At 45.7% G+C, this 18,751-nt stretch overlaps 1 protein-coding gene across 6 annotated transcripts in view; it reads right to left on the bottom strand.

Moving 5' to 3' along the window:
• Positions 1-12,061: 12,061 nt before the first annotated feature.
• RECK (reversion inducing cysteine rich protein with kazal motifs) overlaps positions 12,062-18,751 on the bottom strand; it is an 87,437-nt gene continuing 80,747 nt past the window's right edge. For all 6 annotated transcript variants that reach the window (XM_063788604.1, XM_024345630.3, XM_024345629.3 and 3 more), the window contains 4 exons: positions 17,549-17,759; positions 15,771-15,844; positions 14,820-14,975; positions 12,062-13,682 (listed from right to left, as the gene is read on the bottom strand). In XM_063788604.1, coding sequence (XP_063644674.1) covers positions 13,461-13,682; positions 14,820-14,975; positions 15,771-15,844; positions 17,549-17,759 — 663 coding nt within the window. In that variant the 3' untranslated portion in view covers positions 12,062-13,460. The remainder of the gene's footprint in view (positions 13,683-14,819; positions 14,976-15,770; positions 15,845-17,548; positions 17,760-18,751) is intronic.

Genomic DNA, 18,751 nt, shown 5'->3' on the forward strand with positions numbered 1-18,751 from the left:
GCCACCAGGGGACGGCCTCTCCCTGCCGCGGCCTGACACGACACACGCAGCCCCGGGGTGTGCCCCCATCTCCGGTGACTCTGGGCTCCGGAGGGCGGCTGGTCCGGGGAGGGGGATGCTCCTCTCCTAGGACACGCCCTCTACTGCCAGTCGGGGTGGAAGCGCCGCCGCCTCTGACCCGTCCGCTCGCCCCTCATTGCCTCCCAGACCAAGCCAATTCCCACCCCTGCAGTCTGGCCCCAGACCTGTCTCCCCAACGCCCCACCTTTTCCCCATACTCCAGTCAAACTAGATGTCTTGTCATTCCCCAAACATGTTCTGGGATTTCCCACCTCCCTGCCTTTCCTCAGGCGGTCCCTCCTCCGGGAGTGCTGGCCCTGGAGCCACCATTCCAGTGCTGCCCATCCCTCGGGGTCTGCGGGTCTTTCCAACTGCCAGGTGCCCTGACCCTGGGGGCAGCACACACCAGGTACTGGGGAGATGTGGTCCCACCTATGGCCCCTGCCCCGTGGGAGAAGTGCACTTACTTGACGGCACAGCCCTAGTCACCTGTGCCAGACTTCCCGCAAGCGCTCCTTTCTGGGGAAGGGGCTCAGTACACCCCAAATGAAGGAAGCGAATTTTAAGGCTTTTCAATGAATGGGCACTGAAGTGAGCTGACCCACTGATGATAAGGCTAGAATTTGTAATACCAACGGCTTACGAATGTCCCGCAGGGCAATGGCTGGGCACTGTGCTCTCTATTCCTTTCCCCATGTCAGGCAAATACACCTACTGTATTTTAGTACCGTCATGAGTAATGACATTTCAGTCAATGCCAGACCACATATACTGTGGTAGTCCCAAGAGATTATGATACCATATTTTTACTATGTTTCTATGTTTACATCTGTTTATATATGCAAATTTTTACCATTGTGTTACAGTCACCTAAAGTATTCAGTATGGGTCAAGTTGGTGCCCAACCCTGATTCAAAAGGGACTCCTGGGGCTGGGTGCGGTGGCTCACGCCTGTAATCCCAGCACTTCAGGAGGCCGAGGTGGGAGGATTCTTGAGCCCAGGAGTTCAAGACCAGCCTGAGGCAATATAGTGAGACCCCCCCTCCCATCTCTATAAACAAACAAAAGGGACTCCTGGTGCTAGGTGGGGATCTAACCCCCTCTATTCAATTCCCTCTCCCATTTTGTCAACAAATGCCTATTGAAATAATCAAATAAACACAGTAGGAAGAATTCCATGTTGCCCCTAGAATCTCTAGAAGGCTGTATTTCACATAACAAAAACTTTAAGGCCTTGGGTGGAGACAGTGAGGCTCAGCGGGCTGCTCACTGCACGCAGAGGGAAGCCCATCTGGGACCACCACGTTTCACTGACACCTTGAGGTCTGAGGACTGGAGGCGAGAGGGGCTGAGAGTGGATGCATTTCCTAACTTAGAAATTCATAACCTTAGCAGCAGGCACATGAAGGAACAGTGTGCTGAATGGAGGGTGTTAGGGCAGTGCCAAAGTCAACCCCGACCAGGGCCGTGGGCTAGTTGGAGAGGGAGTCGCTGTTCAGGCATCAGACACAAGAGACAAATGGCCACAAAGGTCAGACACAAAGAAGAGTGATTGACCCAATGTATTGTCTTTTTGTTTTGTGCGTGTGTGTGTGTGTGTGTGTGTGTGTGTGTGTGTGTGTGTTTTGAGACAGTCTCGCTCTGTCTCATAGGCTGGGGTGCAGTGGTGCGATCTCGGATCACTGCACCCTCCACCTCCCGGGTTCAAGCAATTCTCCTGCCTCAGCCTCCCAAGTAGCTGGGATTACAGGCATGTGCCACCATGCCCAGCTAATTTTTTGTATTTTTAGTAGAGACGGGGTTTCACCATATTGGCCAGGCTGTCCTTGAACTCAAGTGATCTACCCACGTTGGCCTCCCAAAGTGTTGGGATTAGAGGCGTGAGCCACCCCGCCCAGCCACCACTACTCCATCTTTTAACTTTTAACCTGTTTCTTTATATTTAAAATAGACATCTTATAGTTGACAAGATGCAGTTAGGTCTTTTTTTTTAATCCTGTCTGACAATATCTGCCTTTTAATTTGTATTAATACCATTCATACTTGATAACATTATTTTCTTTTTTCTTTTTGAGATGGAGTCTCCCTCTGTTGCCCAGGCTAGAGTACAGTGTCTTGATCTTGGCTCACTGCAACCTCCACCTCCCAGGTTCAAGCAATTCTCCTGCCTCAGTGCCCTCCCCTTGACCCCAGTAGCTGGGATTACAGGCACGTGCCACCACGTCCAGCTAATTTTTGTGTTTTTAGTAGAAACGGGATTTCTCCATGTTGGCCAGGCTGGTCTCAAACTCCTGATCTCAGGTGATCCACCCGCCTTGGCCTCCCAAAATGCTGGGTTTACAGGCGTGAGCCAACACGCCCAGCCCGATAACGTTATTTTCAAATTTGTATGGAATAAATACAAAAATTGACCAAATGTTAGGTCTTAAACTAAGCTGTAATAAATTCCTGAAAGTAGAAAAAATTCAGTCACATTTTCTGAGCACAATGTAATAAAACTAAAACTAAATAACAAAAGATTGGCTAAAAATTTTTGAATCATCTAGAAAATAAAAAATTCCTCTTACAGCACTGAAAGGCAAAATCAAAACACGTTCAGATATAAATGACAATCTGAATACTCTGCAGGCTGGGCGTGGTGGCTCACACCTGTAATCCTAGCACTTTGGGAAGCCAGGGCAGGTGAATCGCTTGAGAACAGGAGTTTGAGACGAGCCTGGACAATATAGAGGGACCCTGTGTCTCACAAAATTAAAAAAAAAAAATTACAAAAATTAGCCAGGTGTGGTGGCACATGCCTGTGGTCCCAGCTCCTCAGGAGGCTGAGATGGGAGAATCATTTGATCCTGGGAGGTCGAGGCTGTAGTGAGCTATGATTGTGCCACTGTACTTTAGCCTGGGCAACAGAGCAAGCCCCTGTCTAAAAAAAAACAAAAAACAACAACAACAAAAACTCGGTAATTGTTAAGAGTGTGGAACATGGGTTTGAAGTCCTGTGGGCCAAGTTCAGTTTCTAGCTCTGCTGCCCACAGAGATTGTGGCTCTGGTTTGGGTGCTCGGGTTTCTCCATGTCTGTTTTCTCGTCTGTAAAATGAAGATAATAATACTTATCTTAGATAATTTTTTTAGCGATGGTGTCTTGCTATGGTGCCCAGGCTGGAGTGCAGTAGCTCACTGCAGCCTTGAATTCCTGGGTCAGATGATTGTCCTGCCTCTGCCTCCCAAGTAGCTGGGACTACAGGTGAGTGCCACTGCACCTGGCTTAGAGGATTTTTTTTTTTTTTTAAGATTGAGATGCATTTTAAAAGCGGTCTTTAAATATCACTCATTTTCATGTGTGTAATATTTCACAGTCACAATTTTGATTGTAAAAAGTAACTTTGTTTCTCTATTTAGGGCAAGCTCGAATTCTGCTGCTGATAGAAAACTTAACACACTCAAGGAAACTCACATCTACTTCAGTTTCTTTGGGATAAATTCCTAATCTTTCTGGGCTCCTCTCCACACCTTTGAGTTGCCTCCTCTAGACTCGGGTGCTTGGACAGGTGCATCCATCTGGCCGCGCCTGAGTCACAAGCCTTCACACAAGCACCCAGAAAGAGAACACAGTGCTAGGCGCGGTGGCTCACGCCTGTAATCCCAACACTTTGGGAAGCTGAGGTGGGCAGATCACCTGAGGTAAGGAGTTCGAGACAAACCTGACCAACGTGGTGAAACCCGTCTCTACTAAAAATACAAAAAATTAGCCTGGCATGGTGGCGCGAGACTGTAGTCTCAGCTACTCAGGAGGCTGAGGCACGAGAATCGCTTGAACCCAGGAGGTGGAGGTTGCAGTGAGCCGAGATTGTGCCACCGCACTCCAGCCTGGGCAACAGAGCGAGACTCTGTCTCAAAAAAATTAATAAAATAAATAAACAAAGAGAACCAAGGAAATTTCCCACCCCCTCTCCAAACCCCACAAGCTGCCAGAGTTAGAAAGGGTCTTTTACATTCAAATAGAGACTCTACCACATGCTGAAAAGCCAAAAACCTGCGAATGTCAATCGTATCTCCATTCTTAAAAGGAGAAATTTTGTTTCTGTCCTAAATCTGTTTTCCCAGAACATGCTGCACCCCATGACTCAGCCCCTTCTCAGTGTCTAAGCTCTTACATCATTATGAATTATTCCCCAAACTGGTTTATGAAACAAACTATGTGGCTCTTGATTGGCAGAGGTTTTCGGAATAAAAAATTCACTGTAATAGCCAGTGGGTGAAAGGCCATGACAACTAGAAAAGTGGGGGAAAGAAAACTGGCAGAAAGTCTCCTTATTTTATCCTGTTATGCTTTCTTTATTATTTTGGTTAGAAAATACATGGGATGCAGCCAAAGATGTACTTAGAGGAAAGTATACAGCATGAGAAATATGAACATCGGTTGTGAGTTAGACCTGGGCTCAAAATATCTTGCTCTGCTTTTCTTTTTCTTTTTCTTTTTTTGAGATGGAGTCTTGCTCTGTTGCCCAGGCTGAACTGCAGTGGTATGATCTCGGCTCACTGCAGCCTCTGCCTCCTGGGTTCAAGAAATTCTCCTGGCTCAGCCTCCCGAGTAGCTGGAATTACAGGCGCGTGCCACCATGCCCGGCTGATTTTTGTATTTTTAGTAGAGACAGAGTTTCACCATGTTGGCCAGGCTGGTCTCAAACTCCTGACCTCATGATCTGCCCTCCTCGGCCTCCCAAAGTGCTGGGATTATAGGCATGAGCCACTGCACCCGGCCTTGTATACCCTTCCTAAGAGGGGAATATTTGACTCTGTGCCCAGAGGGTTGAAACCTGTAAGGAAAGAAGATTCACCATCAAAGGACTGAGAAAAAAAGTACAGACAGTAACTTCTTATAACTTAATACTTCCTTGACTTGAAAATAAAGGGATTTTAATGAAAAACTCCTTCTTATTGGCCAGGCAGGATGGCTCATGCCTGTAATCCCAGTGCCATAGGAGTCCAAGGTGGGAGGATAGCTTGGGGCCAGGAATTCAAGAGCAGCCTGGACAACATGGCAAGACCCTATCTCTACAAAAAATTAAAAATAAATAGCTGGGTGTGGTGCACACACCTGTAGTCCCTGCTACTCAGGAGGCTGAAGTGGGAGGATGGCTTGAGCCCAGGAGCTCAAGGCTGCAGTGAATTCTGATCATGCTACTGTACTCCAGCCTGGGTAACGGAGTGAGACCCTGTCTTTAAAAAAAAAAAAAATTAAGTCTCTCTCTTTTTTTTTTAATTTGAGATGGAGTCTTGCTTTGTTACCCAGGCTGGAGTGTGGTGGCATGATTTTGGTTCACTGCAACCTCCGCCTACCTGGTTCAAGCTATTCTCCTGTCTCAGCCTCCTAGGTAGCTGGGATTACAGGTGCTTGCCACCATCCCAGGCTAATTTTTGTATTTTTCGTAGAGACAGGGTTTCATCATATTGGTCAAGCTGGTCTCAAATTCCTGACCTCAGGTAATCTACCTGTCTCGGCCTCCCAAAGTGCTGGGATTACAAGCATGAACCACTGGGCCCAGCCAAAAAGTCTTTTCTTATTGACCTCTTTTTCTTAGAATTCTGAATCTTACATGCATTGACTTATAAAAATAGTCTATTACCTAATTTGGGGTCTGGAGGGAGAAGATTCTCCCCTGATGTCTGATTTAAAAATTTCCCTAAACTGTCCTGAAACATGAGAGTTAATTTTTTTAGTTAATTTTTTTTTTTTTTTTTTTTTGAGATGGAGTCTTTTTCTGTCGCCCAGGCTGGAGTGCAGTGGCACAGTCTCGACTCACTACAACCTCTGCCTCCCAGGTTCAAGTGATTCTCCTGCCTCAGTCTCTCGAGTAGCTGGGATTACAGACCTTACAGGCATGTGCCACCATGCTTGGCTAGTTTTTGTATATTTAGTAGAGACGGGGTTTCACCATGTTGGCCAGGCTGGTCTCAAACTCCTGACCTCAGGTGATCCACCTGCCTCAGCCTCCCAAAATGCTGGAATTACAGGTGTGAGCCGCTGTGCCCAGCCAGTTAGTAAATCTTAAATATTATTATATTACTTATTTAAAAAGAAAAGTAAAGCACTGAACTAAAGGAGCTAAACAACAAAAAATAAGTGAAAGGAAAGAAACATAAAGAAATAGTGAATGAATGCGGAAGTGTTTCAGGGTAAAATGTATTGATGTTTTCAACTTACTTTGGAATCCATAAAAAATTAAATGGATTCAACTTTGAAACACATAAAAGGTAAGATGGATGGACAGAAGAATACATGGATAAATATAAGCAAATACAGGAAAATGTTTCTATAATAAGATTGCTATAAGATGTTTAAAATTGACTAAAGCAGTTAATGTAGATAAAAACAAAAAATTATATAGTAGAAAACAGATAAAGAGCAAGATTGAAAAATATAACCTAGAGCTGGAAGACATATCAAATAGATATATCACTACAAAATCAAATGAATAAAAAAGTCTAAAAGAAGAGAAAACTCAAATGTACCACATTAGTAATAAAAAGGGGATGTAATCTTTTTTTAGAAGTGTTCAGAAAAAACATATAGACAACTGCTCACTAATAATTTTCCTTAATTGGGCAATTTTCTAAGAAAATACAAATTATTAATATTTAAGAAGAGGAACCAGCCTGGCCAATATGGGGAAACCCCGCCTCTACTAAAAATGCAAAAAATAGCTGGGCATGGTGGCATGCGCCTGCAAGTCCCAGCTACTCGGGAGGCTGAGTCAGAAGAATCGCTTGAACCCAGGAGGCGGAGCTTGCAGTGAGCCGAGATCGCGCCATTGTACCCAGCCTGGACAACAAGAGTAAAACTCTGTCTCAAAAACACAACACAACACAACACAACACAACAAAACACCCGCAAAAACAAAAATACAAAAAATTAGCCGGGCGTGGTAGCAAGCCCCTGTAGTCCCAGCTATTCGGGAGCCTGAGGCAGGAGAATCACTTGAACCCGGAAGGCGGAAGGTTACAGTGAGCCGAGATCACGGCCACTGCACTCCAGCCTGGGCGGCAGGGAGAGAAGACGTCTCAAAAATAAATGAAATAAAATAAAAACTAGCTGGGCATAGTGGCATGTGCTGATAGTCCCAGCTATTTGGAAGGCTGAAGCAGGAGGATTGCTTAAGCCCGGGAGTTGGAGGTTGCAGTAAGCCGTGATTGCACCACTGCACTCCAGCCGGGATGACAGAGTAAGACTGTCTCGGGGAGAAGAAAAAAAAAGAAATATATTCACAATATTAATAAGTCAAAGAAAAATATACTGTGAATGGATGCTGGAATATATTTGATACAATTGAGTATTTATTACTGAGTTTAAAAAAACTCTTATTTTTCCATAGCAGAATAAAAAGAAGTCCCTTGAAACTAACAGTAAAACTTATGTTACGCTTAAAGCAAACATGTCATGCTTCACAATAAAACAATGGAGACATCCCCATTAAAATCCAAAACACAACAAGGTTTCTTGCAGTCCCCACTGCTATTCAATATTGTTCTGGGAGTTCTAGCCAATACTAGAGCAACAAGAAGAAATGAGGTATCTTATCTCTTTGAAAAAGAAAGAGCAAAGTTTTCATTATGGCTTCTCCCTGGAAAAACCTCAGAAAATCCAATAAATATAAAGTAATATGAAATTTAAAATGACAGCCAGGGGGTCCAAAAAATTTTAAAAAATGAATTGCTTTATTACATAGTATCAATAACCAGTTGGACTATGTCATGGGGGAAACATTTACAATAGCAACCACAACAACGAGTTTCAAAATCACCCAATATGGGCTTATTTCACAAACACACGACCAAATCCGTTTTATCATGAGGACTCTCTGCTCTGCTCACACGTGGCCAGACTGGGCCATTGTAGGAAGAACATGAATACTTGCCATGAGGATGCGTGCCTGCTGTGGGGCAGCTTCCTGATGATGAAGAAGGTGAGCTGGATCCAGGCGTCCACCTTCCCCCTACTCCCCTCCTTTTGGGGCCAGAGCCCAACCCTCCATTTCAGAGCCAGCAAATCCCGGGCAGAAGGAAGTTTCTGCAATAGCCTGCACTAGTGCACTGCAGTTCTGCTCTAGGCTTTTGGTCAGAAGAGTGCCAGCAAGAAGGGGGACAAGAAGGGGCATGGGGCCTGGACTGCTTTCTTGGGTTGCAGAGGGCTGAGGAATTCTTAGGGAGCTGGGTGGAGGCACTGGCAAATGTGGGCTTGATAAAGGGCTGTGAGAGGAAGACAGAGAGCAATTGAGGAGGCTGAGCAAGGTCAGGAAGGAGCATTCAGCAGAACATGGTCCAAAGGGTTAAGCCGAGAGCCCTTTCTCCAAAATGAGTGGTGCAACCGACTGAGTGCTCTTCTTGGTGTCACCCTGGCCTGCTGTGCTGGGTATCTTCTTTTTGCTCCACTTCCTTCCTTATTTCCAATCTCTGCCCTGATCTCTGCCCCAGAAGGCTGACCTGTATGACTACCAGCACAGGCTGCCTGGTCCTTGGGTTTTCAACTGGGTTCCCAGTGGGAGCTGTGAGAGGAGACCCAAGGGAGAGAAGCAATGGCTTCTCCGTTAGGCTTAGGGGTTAGAGGTGCTAACAGCTCCACTTTGAGGCCTGGCGTGTTGTACTATGCCTTGTGGTTTCCCTACATCCTGCCCACACCTTTATAAATAGCCCCTTTATTAAACTTTCCTCCAATTAATCCTAATTTGGGTGGACCATTCATTTTCCTGCTAGGACCCTGACCAACATAAATGGTTAGCCTTCTTCTTCTTCTTCTTTTTTTTTTTTTTTGGATGAGACAGGGTCTCACTCAGTTGCCCAGGCGGGAGTGCAGTGGCATGATCTTGGCTCACTGCAGCCTCAACCACCCTGGCTCAAACCATTCTCCCACCTTGGCCTCCCAAGTAGCTAGGACCACAGGGACATGCCACCACGCCTTTGTATTTTTTGTAGAGATGGGGTTTCGCCATGGTGCCTAGGCTTGTCTCGAACCCCTGAGCTCAAGTGATCTACCTGCCTCAGCCTCCCAAAGTGCTGGAATTACAGGCATGAGCCATCGCGCCCGGCCTAAGTGGTTACACTTCTGTTTGGCAAAGCAACTGGTTGCATTTGCAGTAGAGTTCAGTGGGAGATTGGTCTGGAGAAGACAGAGGAGGTGGTCTTTAGGAAAAGACCCACCCCCTGATTACCTGGTGGGTTCTGGCCAAGATAGGGCTTCCACCTATGAACCTTTAGGCAAGGAAGTACCGCCCAGTAGACAACATCCCAAATATGAAACCGTTTCCCTCAATTTCCCCGCACAGGGCAGTGAGGTAACCACCTCCTCCCCATTGCAGACAGAGGAGGTACCTTGCCCTGATTACACAGAGAGATAGATACGTACAGAGAAGGCTCTAGAAGGATTCTGCACTTATTTGTAGAGGCAGGGAGAGGAAGGTGTGGGGTTTTTTTTCCTTTGTTTATATTTCCAAGTACTTGGGGGAAGGTGCACACGTAACTTTTACAAGGAAAAAACAATACAGTGAACTTCATTTTGGAATAATGGAAAAGTGGGTGGAGCCAGGGGACAGAGTGTTCACCCTGTGAGGCTTCCTTCCCTGCCCTCTCCACCATCAGCCTAATGCCCTGAGGCTGGGCTCTAGAATGAAACCCAACCTTAGACTTGGCATTTGCTCTCTGTGTGAGGCGTTTTGCTTTGGGCCAGGAGACAACATGGTGAAAAGCACTCCCTAAACTGCCCTAGAAAGTGAGCTGGCGAACTGTGTCAGTTACTTTTTATGATTCCTGATGCTCCTTGAACCTGTTTGCTCAGACCCACCCAGGCTCACCTGGCCTTGGAACTGTTTCACTCTGCTCACCTTCTGGCATCTACCTTCATGGCAACCTCCTTTATGGCCAGTTCCATTTCTGAGAAGTACAAATCCTGCCTGGCTGCCTTGTGCCAGGGAAAGCCTGGACCTGGCCTCTGGCCGTGGCTTCACCCTGACTCCCTGTATAACCACAGCTTGGTCCCTGTACTCTTGGTTTCCCTCTGTGTGCACCGTGGAAATCTGCCCTCCAGCCCCAAGATTGCTGGACTGCTGGAAGGACTGGCTCATCCCTGGGAATGACCCCTCTGCCTTCACTTTCTCTCAGCTTGCAAAGTGCACAACTCAAGCCTCTTCTGCAGCTGGGAGGCAGGGAAGGAAAGGCCCCTGAAGCGGGGCCTCCTGTCCCTCTGAGAATTAGAGCACCCTCTGTGGGAGTGTGTGGGCCTGACTCCCATCAGCCCAAGGCTGAAAGAGAAGCATTGAATCAAACGAAGGAAAGTGCAGTTTCTTCAGTGACGATCAGTGTTCCTGGTGGGTTTAAGTTTCCTCCCACAGTGGAGCTGAAAGAGACCCTGGCTGAACTCTAAGGGTGGGGACCAGGCCTAAGGGAACCCTGGCCCCCAGCCTGCTCAGTTATTATTTCCTCAGGAGAGTCCAGGGTGCTCACAGGACGGAGGGAAGCACTGCCTAGTAACAAGATCAGTGGATGGTCTTGAAGGTCTCGTGGCACTGAAGTTTGGGGCACACAATCCTTTGCAGGCTAGAGCTATCCAGGCTGGTCAGTGTAGCTGGAAGGGCAAGGGCAGAGGCTTAGGATGCCACTGTGGCCTGGCATTCAAGCTGGGCACATCGGATCTGCCTTATACTTCCCCACACCACGCCCCTCACAACATGTCAGCCCTGCTGTTCTACCCCTGGAACGGACCTGGACTCTGTCGTTTCTGCACCTTTGCTCAAGCTGTACCTCCTACTTAGAATGCCTTTCTCAAAGCCATCTGGCAAAGTCTCCTGGTTTCTTCCAGGCCTGGTGCAAACCAACCCTCTTTTCGAGGGCTTGCGTCTTCCCCCTTGTTAGATGCTCCCTTCCCCAACTCACACCTCCCATGGCAGGTTGCCTGTACCATTTGATCACCTTCTCCAACCTGTCCTATTAAACGCCTTGCATTTTCTTTGAGATGGGTTCTTGCTACGTTGACCAGGCTGGAAACATCTACTTCTCTAATAAAAAATCTTGTCAGTCCTGGCTATTGTCCTAGCCTGATGAGAAAAGATGTCTATGGTAGACTGTGTTATTCAAAATACTTACTGTCCCTCCCCCAACACACACAAAACACCATGGGAGGACTGTAAGTCCCCACCCTTTGAACTCTGGAGTGGCCATGTGACTTGCTTTGGTTAGTAAAACGTAGAAAGAAATGACAGCATCACTTCCAAGCAGAGACTTCAGGGCCAGCTTGTGGTCCTCTATGTCTCTTTTCTCCCCTTTGTGAGGACGCTGGAATGGGTCTGGAGTGAAGATAGTATCAGGTGTGGCAGCTGACCCACAATGGACATGTGAAGGGAACAAAATAGAAGCCTCTGTTGTAAGCCACTGAAGTTTTGGGGACTTAGCCTAAGCTGATTGGTACCACTTCTCTGGTCCCATCAGCAGCCCTCCATCTCCATGTTCCCATGGTCTCCCTGCCCCAGGTGTACCCTGGAACTGGAACATCAGGACCAGCACAGTGGGGAGAACTGCCTAGTATGCAGTCTTGGAAGCCCTGAAGCTCTCTCTGTCCTTAAGGCTGAAAGCTGGGGTCTTTGTATTTGACTCTCTGTCACTGCCTGCCCTCTGGTCTGACCAACTGTGTCCTAGCTGGCCTGTTCTCCCAGGGCCCTTGGCTTGGGATAATAGCACTCCATGACTTCTTTTTTTTTTTTTTTGAGACAGGGTCTCACTCTGTCTCAGGTATGAGACAGGTTGGGGTACAGTGGTGCGATCTCAGCTCACTGTAACCTCCACCTCCCAGGTTCAAGCGATTCTCCAGCCTCAGCCTCCCGAGTAGATGGGACCACAGACATGTGCCACCATACCCGGCTAATTTCCATGACTTCTTATCCCAGAGCAAAGGACACAGCTCACCTAAGGGTGATCAGTGGTTTCCTTTTTGAATGTCAACATTGCTTAGAAGCATGCATGATCATATAAAAATTATTTTTATTAAAATAGAAAAGCTTTCCAGTATATTGCATTAAAGACATTTATACAGAAAAAAGGCAATTGCAACAAGCATGCTACATCAGCACTGACATATTCTGAAAGCTTTAAGTGCCCATTTTTCAGCAACATTTTGGTATAATACGCATATCCCTATGTATTTCAGAGGGTACATATAATACTGAAAAAATACTTCATGTAAAATCTAAGTTCATGTGCATACACACAAGAAGTATTACATCAAATAGCTTATTTCAAACTGTGAAACACATTCAAAGTATTCAATTTCTTAGACAACATGCATACATTTTAATACTCAGCTTGACACATTTAAATATATAAACCACAATTTTTTATACTTCTATATCAAAAAAGAAAGTCAGACAGAACACTTATCTACATTGTGCATATCACAAAAAGCAAATGTGTTTTCACGAACGGAAAGCACTGGGTTAACACACATGATTGTCATTTTACAAATATGGCTATTCACCTTCTTCATAATAAAATAGAAATATAATGTATTATTTACATGAACTACACATTATTTCACTTTTTGGCAATTATATAAGTAGCAGCAATTGGTTTAAAGATTGATGTTTAAAAACTCTACATTTAACTCGGATGAATACCGATGAATATATATCTGGTTAATATAAAAATTGCATAATGCAAGATGCTTTGATGCAATGTCACTTCTCCCTTTCACAAAAGTCACAGACACAAATCCGTGACCAGTGAGCCTGTCGCTTACAACATATAATTATATGAGTGTCATTTAATCAGCTTGCTTTTGCATAACACAGTAGTTGGGGTTCTGAATTAAATTTCTGTAATTTAATGCAAATTTGCCTGATAATTTACATAATTTCAAAGATGCTTTATCTATGTTTCATATTCTTTAATGGCAGTGGCTCTTCACTGGGACCCCTAGCTTCTAGCCAGAGTAGGTAATTATCTGTAAACAAAACAAATGCAACGGGAACCTTAAATACTTCAAAAAGAACTCTGAAATGAAGTTTGTGAACCTGATAGTACAGTGAATTATCTTTCTAAAAAGTGGTCATCTCATTTCCCAGCGATAAATTTGCTTTAGAGTGGGGGACCCTTATGGTGAGGAAATGTAAATCATATGGCAGTGGTCTACCAGGAAGAGACATTCTGTTTTCATTAGTATTTGGAACAACACATTTTAACATTTGTAAAAACAAAACAAAAATCCTACTAATATTGGCGGATTAAAAAAAAATACTGTGTGGCGAATAGAGGTGACATGTGCCTTTCCTTGGCCACTATTCAACTACAAACCAGCAGTCCTGAATGTCTTTTTCAAGGCAGGAGAGTGAGGTGGAGGAGCATTCTGCACTTTCCGTGGGCAGTCAGTTATATGTCCAGAGCAAGTGCAAGGCAAGGCTCAAGCTGAGGGGAAGGAGGAGGGAGTGGCAAGAAGGCCTGGCCCTGACACCGGCCGATGGCACACTGCTGGAGACCTGTACCTGGGAAATGATGAGGGCAGAGAGAGGGACATGGGACGCCAAAGTCGGGCTGTCAGAGTTGATAAGGGACTCAATCTTCTCTGCTTCTTTATTGCAGGCTTCAATCTGTGAGGAGAAACAAGGTTCCCTTAATATAAAACCACAGAACGTTTTCAACATCAAGCCAGACAAATTCCACGTATATCCTAAAAGTAGCGTGGCCTCAGAGGGCATTTACTTTCTCTTTGTCCTTCTGTTCTTATCCAAAGTAACATTTTATTATAGTTTTAGTTTATTACATAAATATAGCAGCATTAATGGAAATCAAACCAGAAAAGAAATAATTGGCCATGTGTTGTGGCTCATGCCTGTAATCCTAGCACTCTGGGAGGCCAAGGTGGGAGGGTAGCTTGAGCCCAGGAGTTCGAGACCAGCCTGGGCAATGTAGCAAGATCCCATCTCAAAGAAAAGAAAAGAAGAAAAAAGAAAAGAGAAAGACAAGAAATAATCCACAATGCCACTGCCCTAATCAATCAACTGTTTTCATTTTTCCACACCTGTTACCCACACCTCTTACCCACATTTAGACTTTATCCTTACATGGTTAGTTAGGGTCACACAGAATACAATTTTAATGTCCATTGAAACATGAAAAGGAAAACAACTGGACGAGATGAACTTCCTAGTGATTCACAGACTGCTTGCCTTCGTTCCCTTCCCTTGAGCCCTCACTGCCTTTGATGTTGAAACTTGGGTCTACGTGAGTGGGGTTCTACATGTCTCCAGACTGATAAAGAAACACTAGAGCCCACATGACCAGCTCTGATGGGATCTTCCTCCACAGTGGGCACACAGCTCTCAGGAGACTGGAGTCTATTCTGGCTTTATCACTGCATGACCTGCACCAGTTCCTTCCCCGGCTTGGGCATCAGCTGCCTCGTCTGTACAATGGGTGGATTAGAGACAGTGATTTCTCGGACCCCTTCCAGCTGTGCACGCTCCCAGTCACAGTATCTTAATCCCTCCCCTCCCCTGGTGCCTCTGCATCCCACTGTCAAATGAGCACCAGGTCTCAGCCACTGGCAAAGTGCTCAGTCCTTTAGAGATTGCCTTGCTTTTCCCCCTCCTGTCCCGCTGAACTTCCCAAATGCCTCCACTCCCTCACCCACGGATCCTTCCTCGGTCCTAGTTTGTGCCCACCCCCTCCTAGGTGCACCAAACTTGAAAGTGACAAGATGGCTTCACAACATGTGCTGAACTCACCTGCAGAGCTTTTGGATAGTGATCGACGGGAATGATCAGGATCACAATTTCTGATTCAATGCTGAAGTATCCAAACACATCACACTGTGGGACAGACACGTGCATGCGGATTTTCTGAAGTATTTCCAGAACTGTTATTGGCTTTTTATTTGTTACCTGGAAAGAGAAAACATGCATTACCTGAAAAAAAGAAGAATTCCTATGACTGCCTAAGCTCCCTTGCTTTGGGCTGCCAGCTGAGGAGGCTCTTTTGACCACACAGCCCTCAACGGAAGGCCCAACCGCAGCTTTGCTAGGCCAAATTCTGAATCTCCAGTCCATCACAATGGGGTTTTGCCTGACTGAGAAACTCTGTAGTGAAGATATATACTTTCACCAGAACACTTTTGCAAAAAGTGACTGTTCTGAGGTAGAGGTCACAGGGTTTTTAAAAATACAGGTGTTTGTAATCAAAATGGGGCTAAATCTCTAGGTTGTGGCAAGTGTTGGGTGCAACATTTCTGGAGCCCTGTGATGGTGCAGAAAAGAGAAAGGGCAGAACTATGCAGGGAACGGGCAGGGCTCCAGAAGGTCCCCTCAGGAGGCACGGGGACTGGTGTGAGGGGAGGCGACCTCAAAACCACCTGGGCACCCACCAGTCTCTGGCTACCTGGCTCTGCCTGCAGCCCCACCTATGCTTACTGTGCCAGCAGGGGCCTTTTCTAAGAAAGGCTCACGCTGACTGTGATGTGCACAGCCAGGGTGTAGGGGGGAGGAACATGGGCTTGGGAGTCAGCCAGCCTGGGTGCAAACCCTCGTCCTACTGATTAAGGGCTATATGGCCCTGGGAAAGTTGCTTTTCTGAAGATTAGTTTCTTTATCTATGAATGAGGACAACACATTCTACTCTCTAGGATTACTGAGAGGCTTAGCAATAAGATTTCAATAGCATCTGAATATAAAGCAATTTACCTTAGCAATAGTATCCAGTTTTTCTTTGTCAAATAAAACTCTTAACATCCCAGCACATAATGGGCAACAAGCACCTGTATAACAGAAACCATTTTATGTGTGTTCAGAATTAGAAACAAAGAGAATTTAAAATCCTTAGTGAAACGTCCAGCCCTTCATTTTGGGCAGGAGAGTTACAGTGTCCTTCCCAAAGACTGTACCTTCATATAAGCTCCTTGACCAACCTGGAGTCCTCTCATCTCTACATTTACCAAAATCCTTCCTCTACCCCTGCTTTTCATCCTTCACCACTCCTTGGAGTGAGAAGGCTGTGGTGCAGATAGCATAGAGACAGCTGGCTTTTCAAGAGACCTGGGGCCTGATCCTGCTCTGCCTCAAAACTCACTGTGTGCTTCTGGGCAAATGCTTCTGCCAGGCCTTGTTTCCCTGTCTGCAAAATAAGGGAGTTGGTGTTTCAGGGGTTCCATGAGTGTTTGATTCAAATTTAATTTTTTTTTTTTTTTGAGACAGAGTCTCGCTCTGTCGCCCAGGCTAGAGTGCAGTGGCGCGATCTCGGCTCACTGCAAGCTCCGCCTCCCGGGTTCACGCCATTCTCCTGCCTCAGCCTCCAGAGTAGCTGGGACTACAGGTGCCCGCCACCATGCCCGGCTAATTTTTTTGTATTTTTAGTAGAGACAGGGTTTCACCGTGTTAGCCAGGATGGTTTCGATCTCCTGATCTCGTGATCCGCCTGCCTCGGCCTCCCAAAGTGCTGGGATTACAGGTGTGAGCCACCACGCCCGACCGATTCAAATTTAATTTTAAAAATTATTTTAAACTGCTAAAACCCATAACAGAATATGGCATAATCAAATATAATATTATGCCGTATTTTCACACGACAGAGATTTTACCAATCCATTAGCAGCCTCTCTGCCCTGGGCCCCTCCGATTCCCCTTCATTTCGTGTCATCGTACTTGCTGCCATCTGGTTTAGTGCAGATTTGCATGGCAACTTATGTTTGGTCTGTCACCTCCCTCAGAACATGGTCTCTAGAAGGAAAAGGGCTTTGTTTTTCTCACTGCTGTGTCCCCAGTGCTTAGAGGAGCGTCTGGCACATAGTGAAAGCTAAATAAACATTTGATGAATTAACGGATGGAGGAATGAACCTGTTAGATCCAGATTAACCTGTTCTGTGCAGACTTGGAATAAAGTCTCTTCTGCTACTTCTGTTTGACTAAGAGTGTGAGATTGTAAGGTAAGCTGTTTTAAAAAACTGTTATTGCTAAAAACAGTCTGTATGAAACAAAACTTTTCTGATTATATGCAAGTAAAACAATTAAATTAGATGTTAAGGCCAATCTAAGACAACAACTATCTTCTATTTCTCTCAATTTCAAAAGTTTGTGTTCATCAAAACTACTTTAATTATTCATTAATTAGTAATTCATTATTTGTTAACTTCGTAATAAGTAAACATTATGCATTTAATAACCCTAATTTTCATAATTGAATACTGCTTTATCTGTTTATATATTGGTGTTTGGTGTAAGATTTAGCTTGAGAAAAGGCTGCTGTATTGTTTTAAAATAGCAGGACACCAGATGATATCGAAGGCAAGCCCTAGTTTTTTAAGGTCAACCCAAAGTAGTGAGTATGATCAGCATAAGAATCTCTTCAAGACTTTCTGAAAAACGTAAATGAGCTAGTCAGCTCTCTTCTCAATGACTCACTCTCTGGAGGTGGATAAGCAAATCTTCTCAGTCCTCCCCTGTCCACCCCAATACTGCCAGCCTACCCGGTGGGATGATGGGTTTGCATCCAGCTGCCAAGAGCGAAGGACACTTGACAGAAGCACACTCGGCGACGGAGCTGTGCTCTGAGAGGACTCCGACGGCCTGGCAGTCCCCATAGTAATCGACTGCCACGCGATCCGAGTAGGCAGCACACACGCTGCTGTAGGTCTCACCATTGTGCCCACATACGGGCTCGGTTGCTCTGCAAAAGGGCTGAGGGCAAACAAATCACATTTAGCCTGGAAATGTCTATGTTGTACCTTTCCCAACCAAGAGTACACAGCATGCCTCCCTATTTTCAGGAAGGAAAAAAGACACAGGTATAAATTATGAGGACCTCTTAAGTTCCTGAGGTGGGCTAAATGCTGGGGGTGGTGGTGGCGTGGGCAGCAATATGGGTGTCTCCAGATGAGCTGAAAGATTACTTTTCTCAGCCTCTCTGGGATCTGGGTGCTTATTCCATGTGAACTGATAAGAGATAAAAATCTTCTTTCCTGCTACCTCTCTCTGCTCTGCTCAGACTTCTGTTAGTATCCCAGAAGCGCCTCTTTAAGATGACCAGATCAATCTTCATGCAAATGCAGAGGTCTTATCATTTCATGCTGGGTATGGGATAAGGAGAGGGAGGAGTTGGGGGAGCAGTGGGGTAGACAGACTCTGGAGCCAACAGGTAGGTCAGGAATAGATCAGAGAAAAATCACAGCCAGGAGAAGGGAACAAGTAGGGGAAGACAGAATTCAGGGTAGATGGGATCAATGCAAATGGCACAGGGGCTCTGAGAGAAAACAAGCATGTTTCAGGGAGACATCATGATGGAATTTTTCTAACCATGAAGACCAGAGAATGTGAAGCAATCATTTTAAGTGTCAGCTGGTTGTGGGCAGCAGATGCTAGCCCCAAAGCGCGGCCCCAGGGAGAGGGGCAAGCATAAAAACAGTGGTGCATGTGAGAAGCCTCAAAAGGAATTGTCCTTGGTTTTTTCTTTTTTTTTAGATGGAGTCTTGCTCTGTCGCCCAGGCTGGAGTGCAATGGCATGATCTCGGCTCACTGCAACTTCCGCCTCCCGGGTTCAAGCGATTCTCCTGCCTCAGCCTCCTGAGTAGCTGGGATTACAGGCATGTGCCACCATGCCCAGCTAATTTTTGTATTTTTAGTAGAGATGGGGTTTCACCATGTTGGTCAAGCTGGTCTTGAACTCCTGACCT

This window comes from Pan troglodytes, chromosome 11 (genome assembly GCF_028858775.2).
Source record: "Pan troglodytes isolate AG18354 chromosome 11, NHGRI_mPanTro3-v2.0_pri, whole genome shotgun sequence".
Taxonomy (NCBI): Eukaryota; Metazoa; Chordata; class Mammalia; order Primates; family Hominidae; genus Pan; species Pan troglodytes.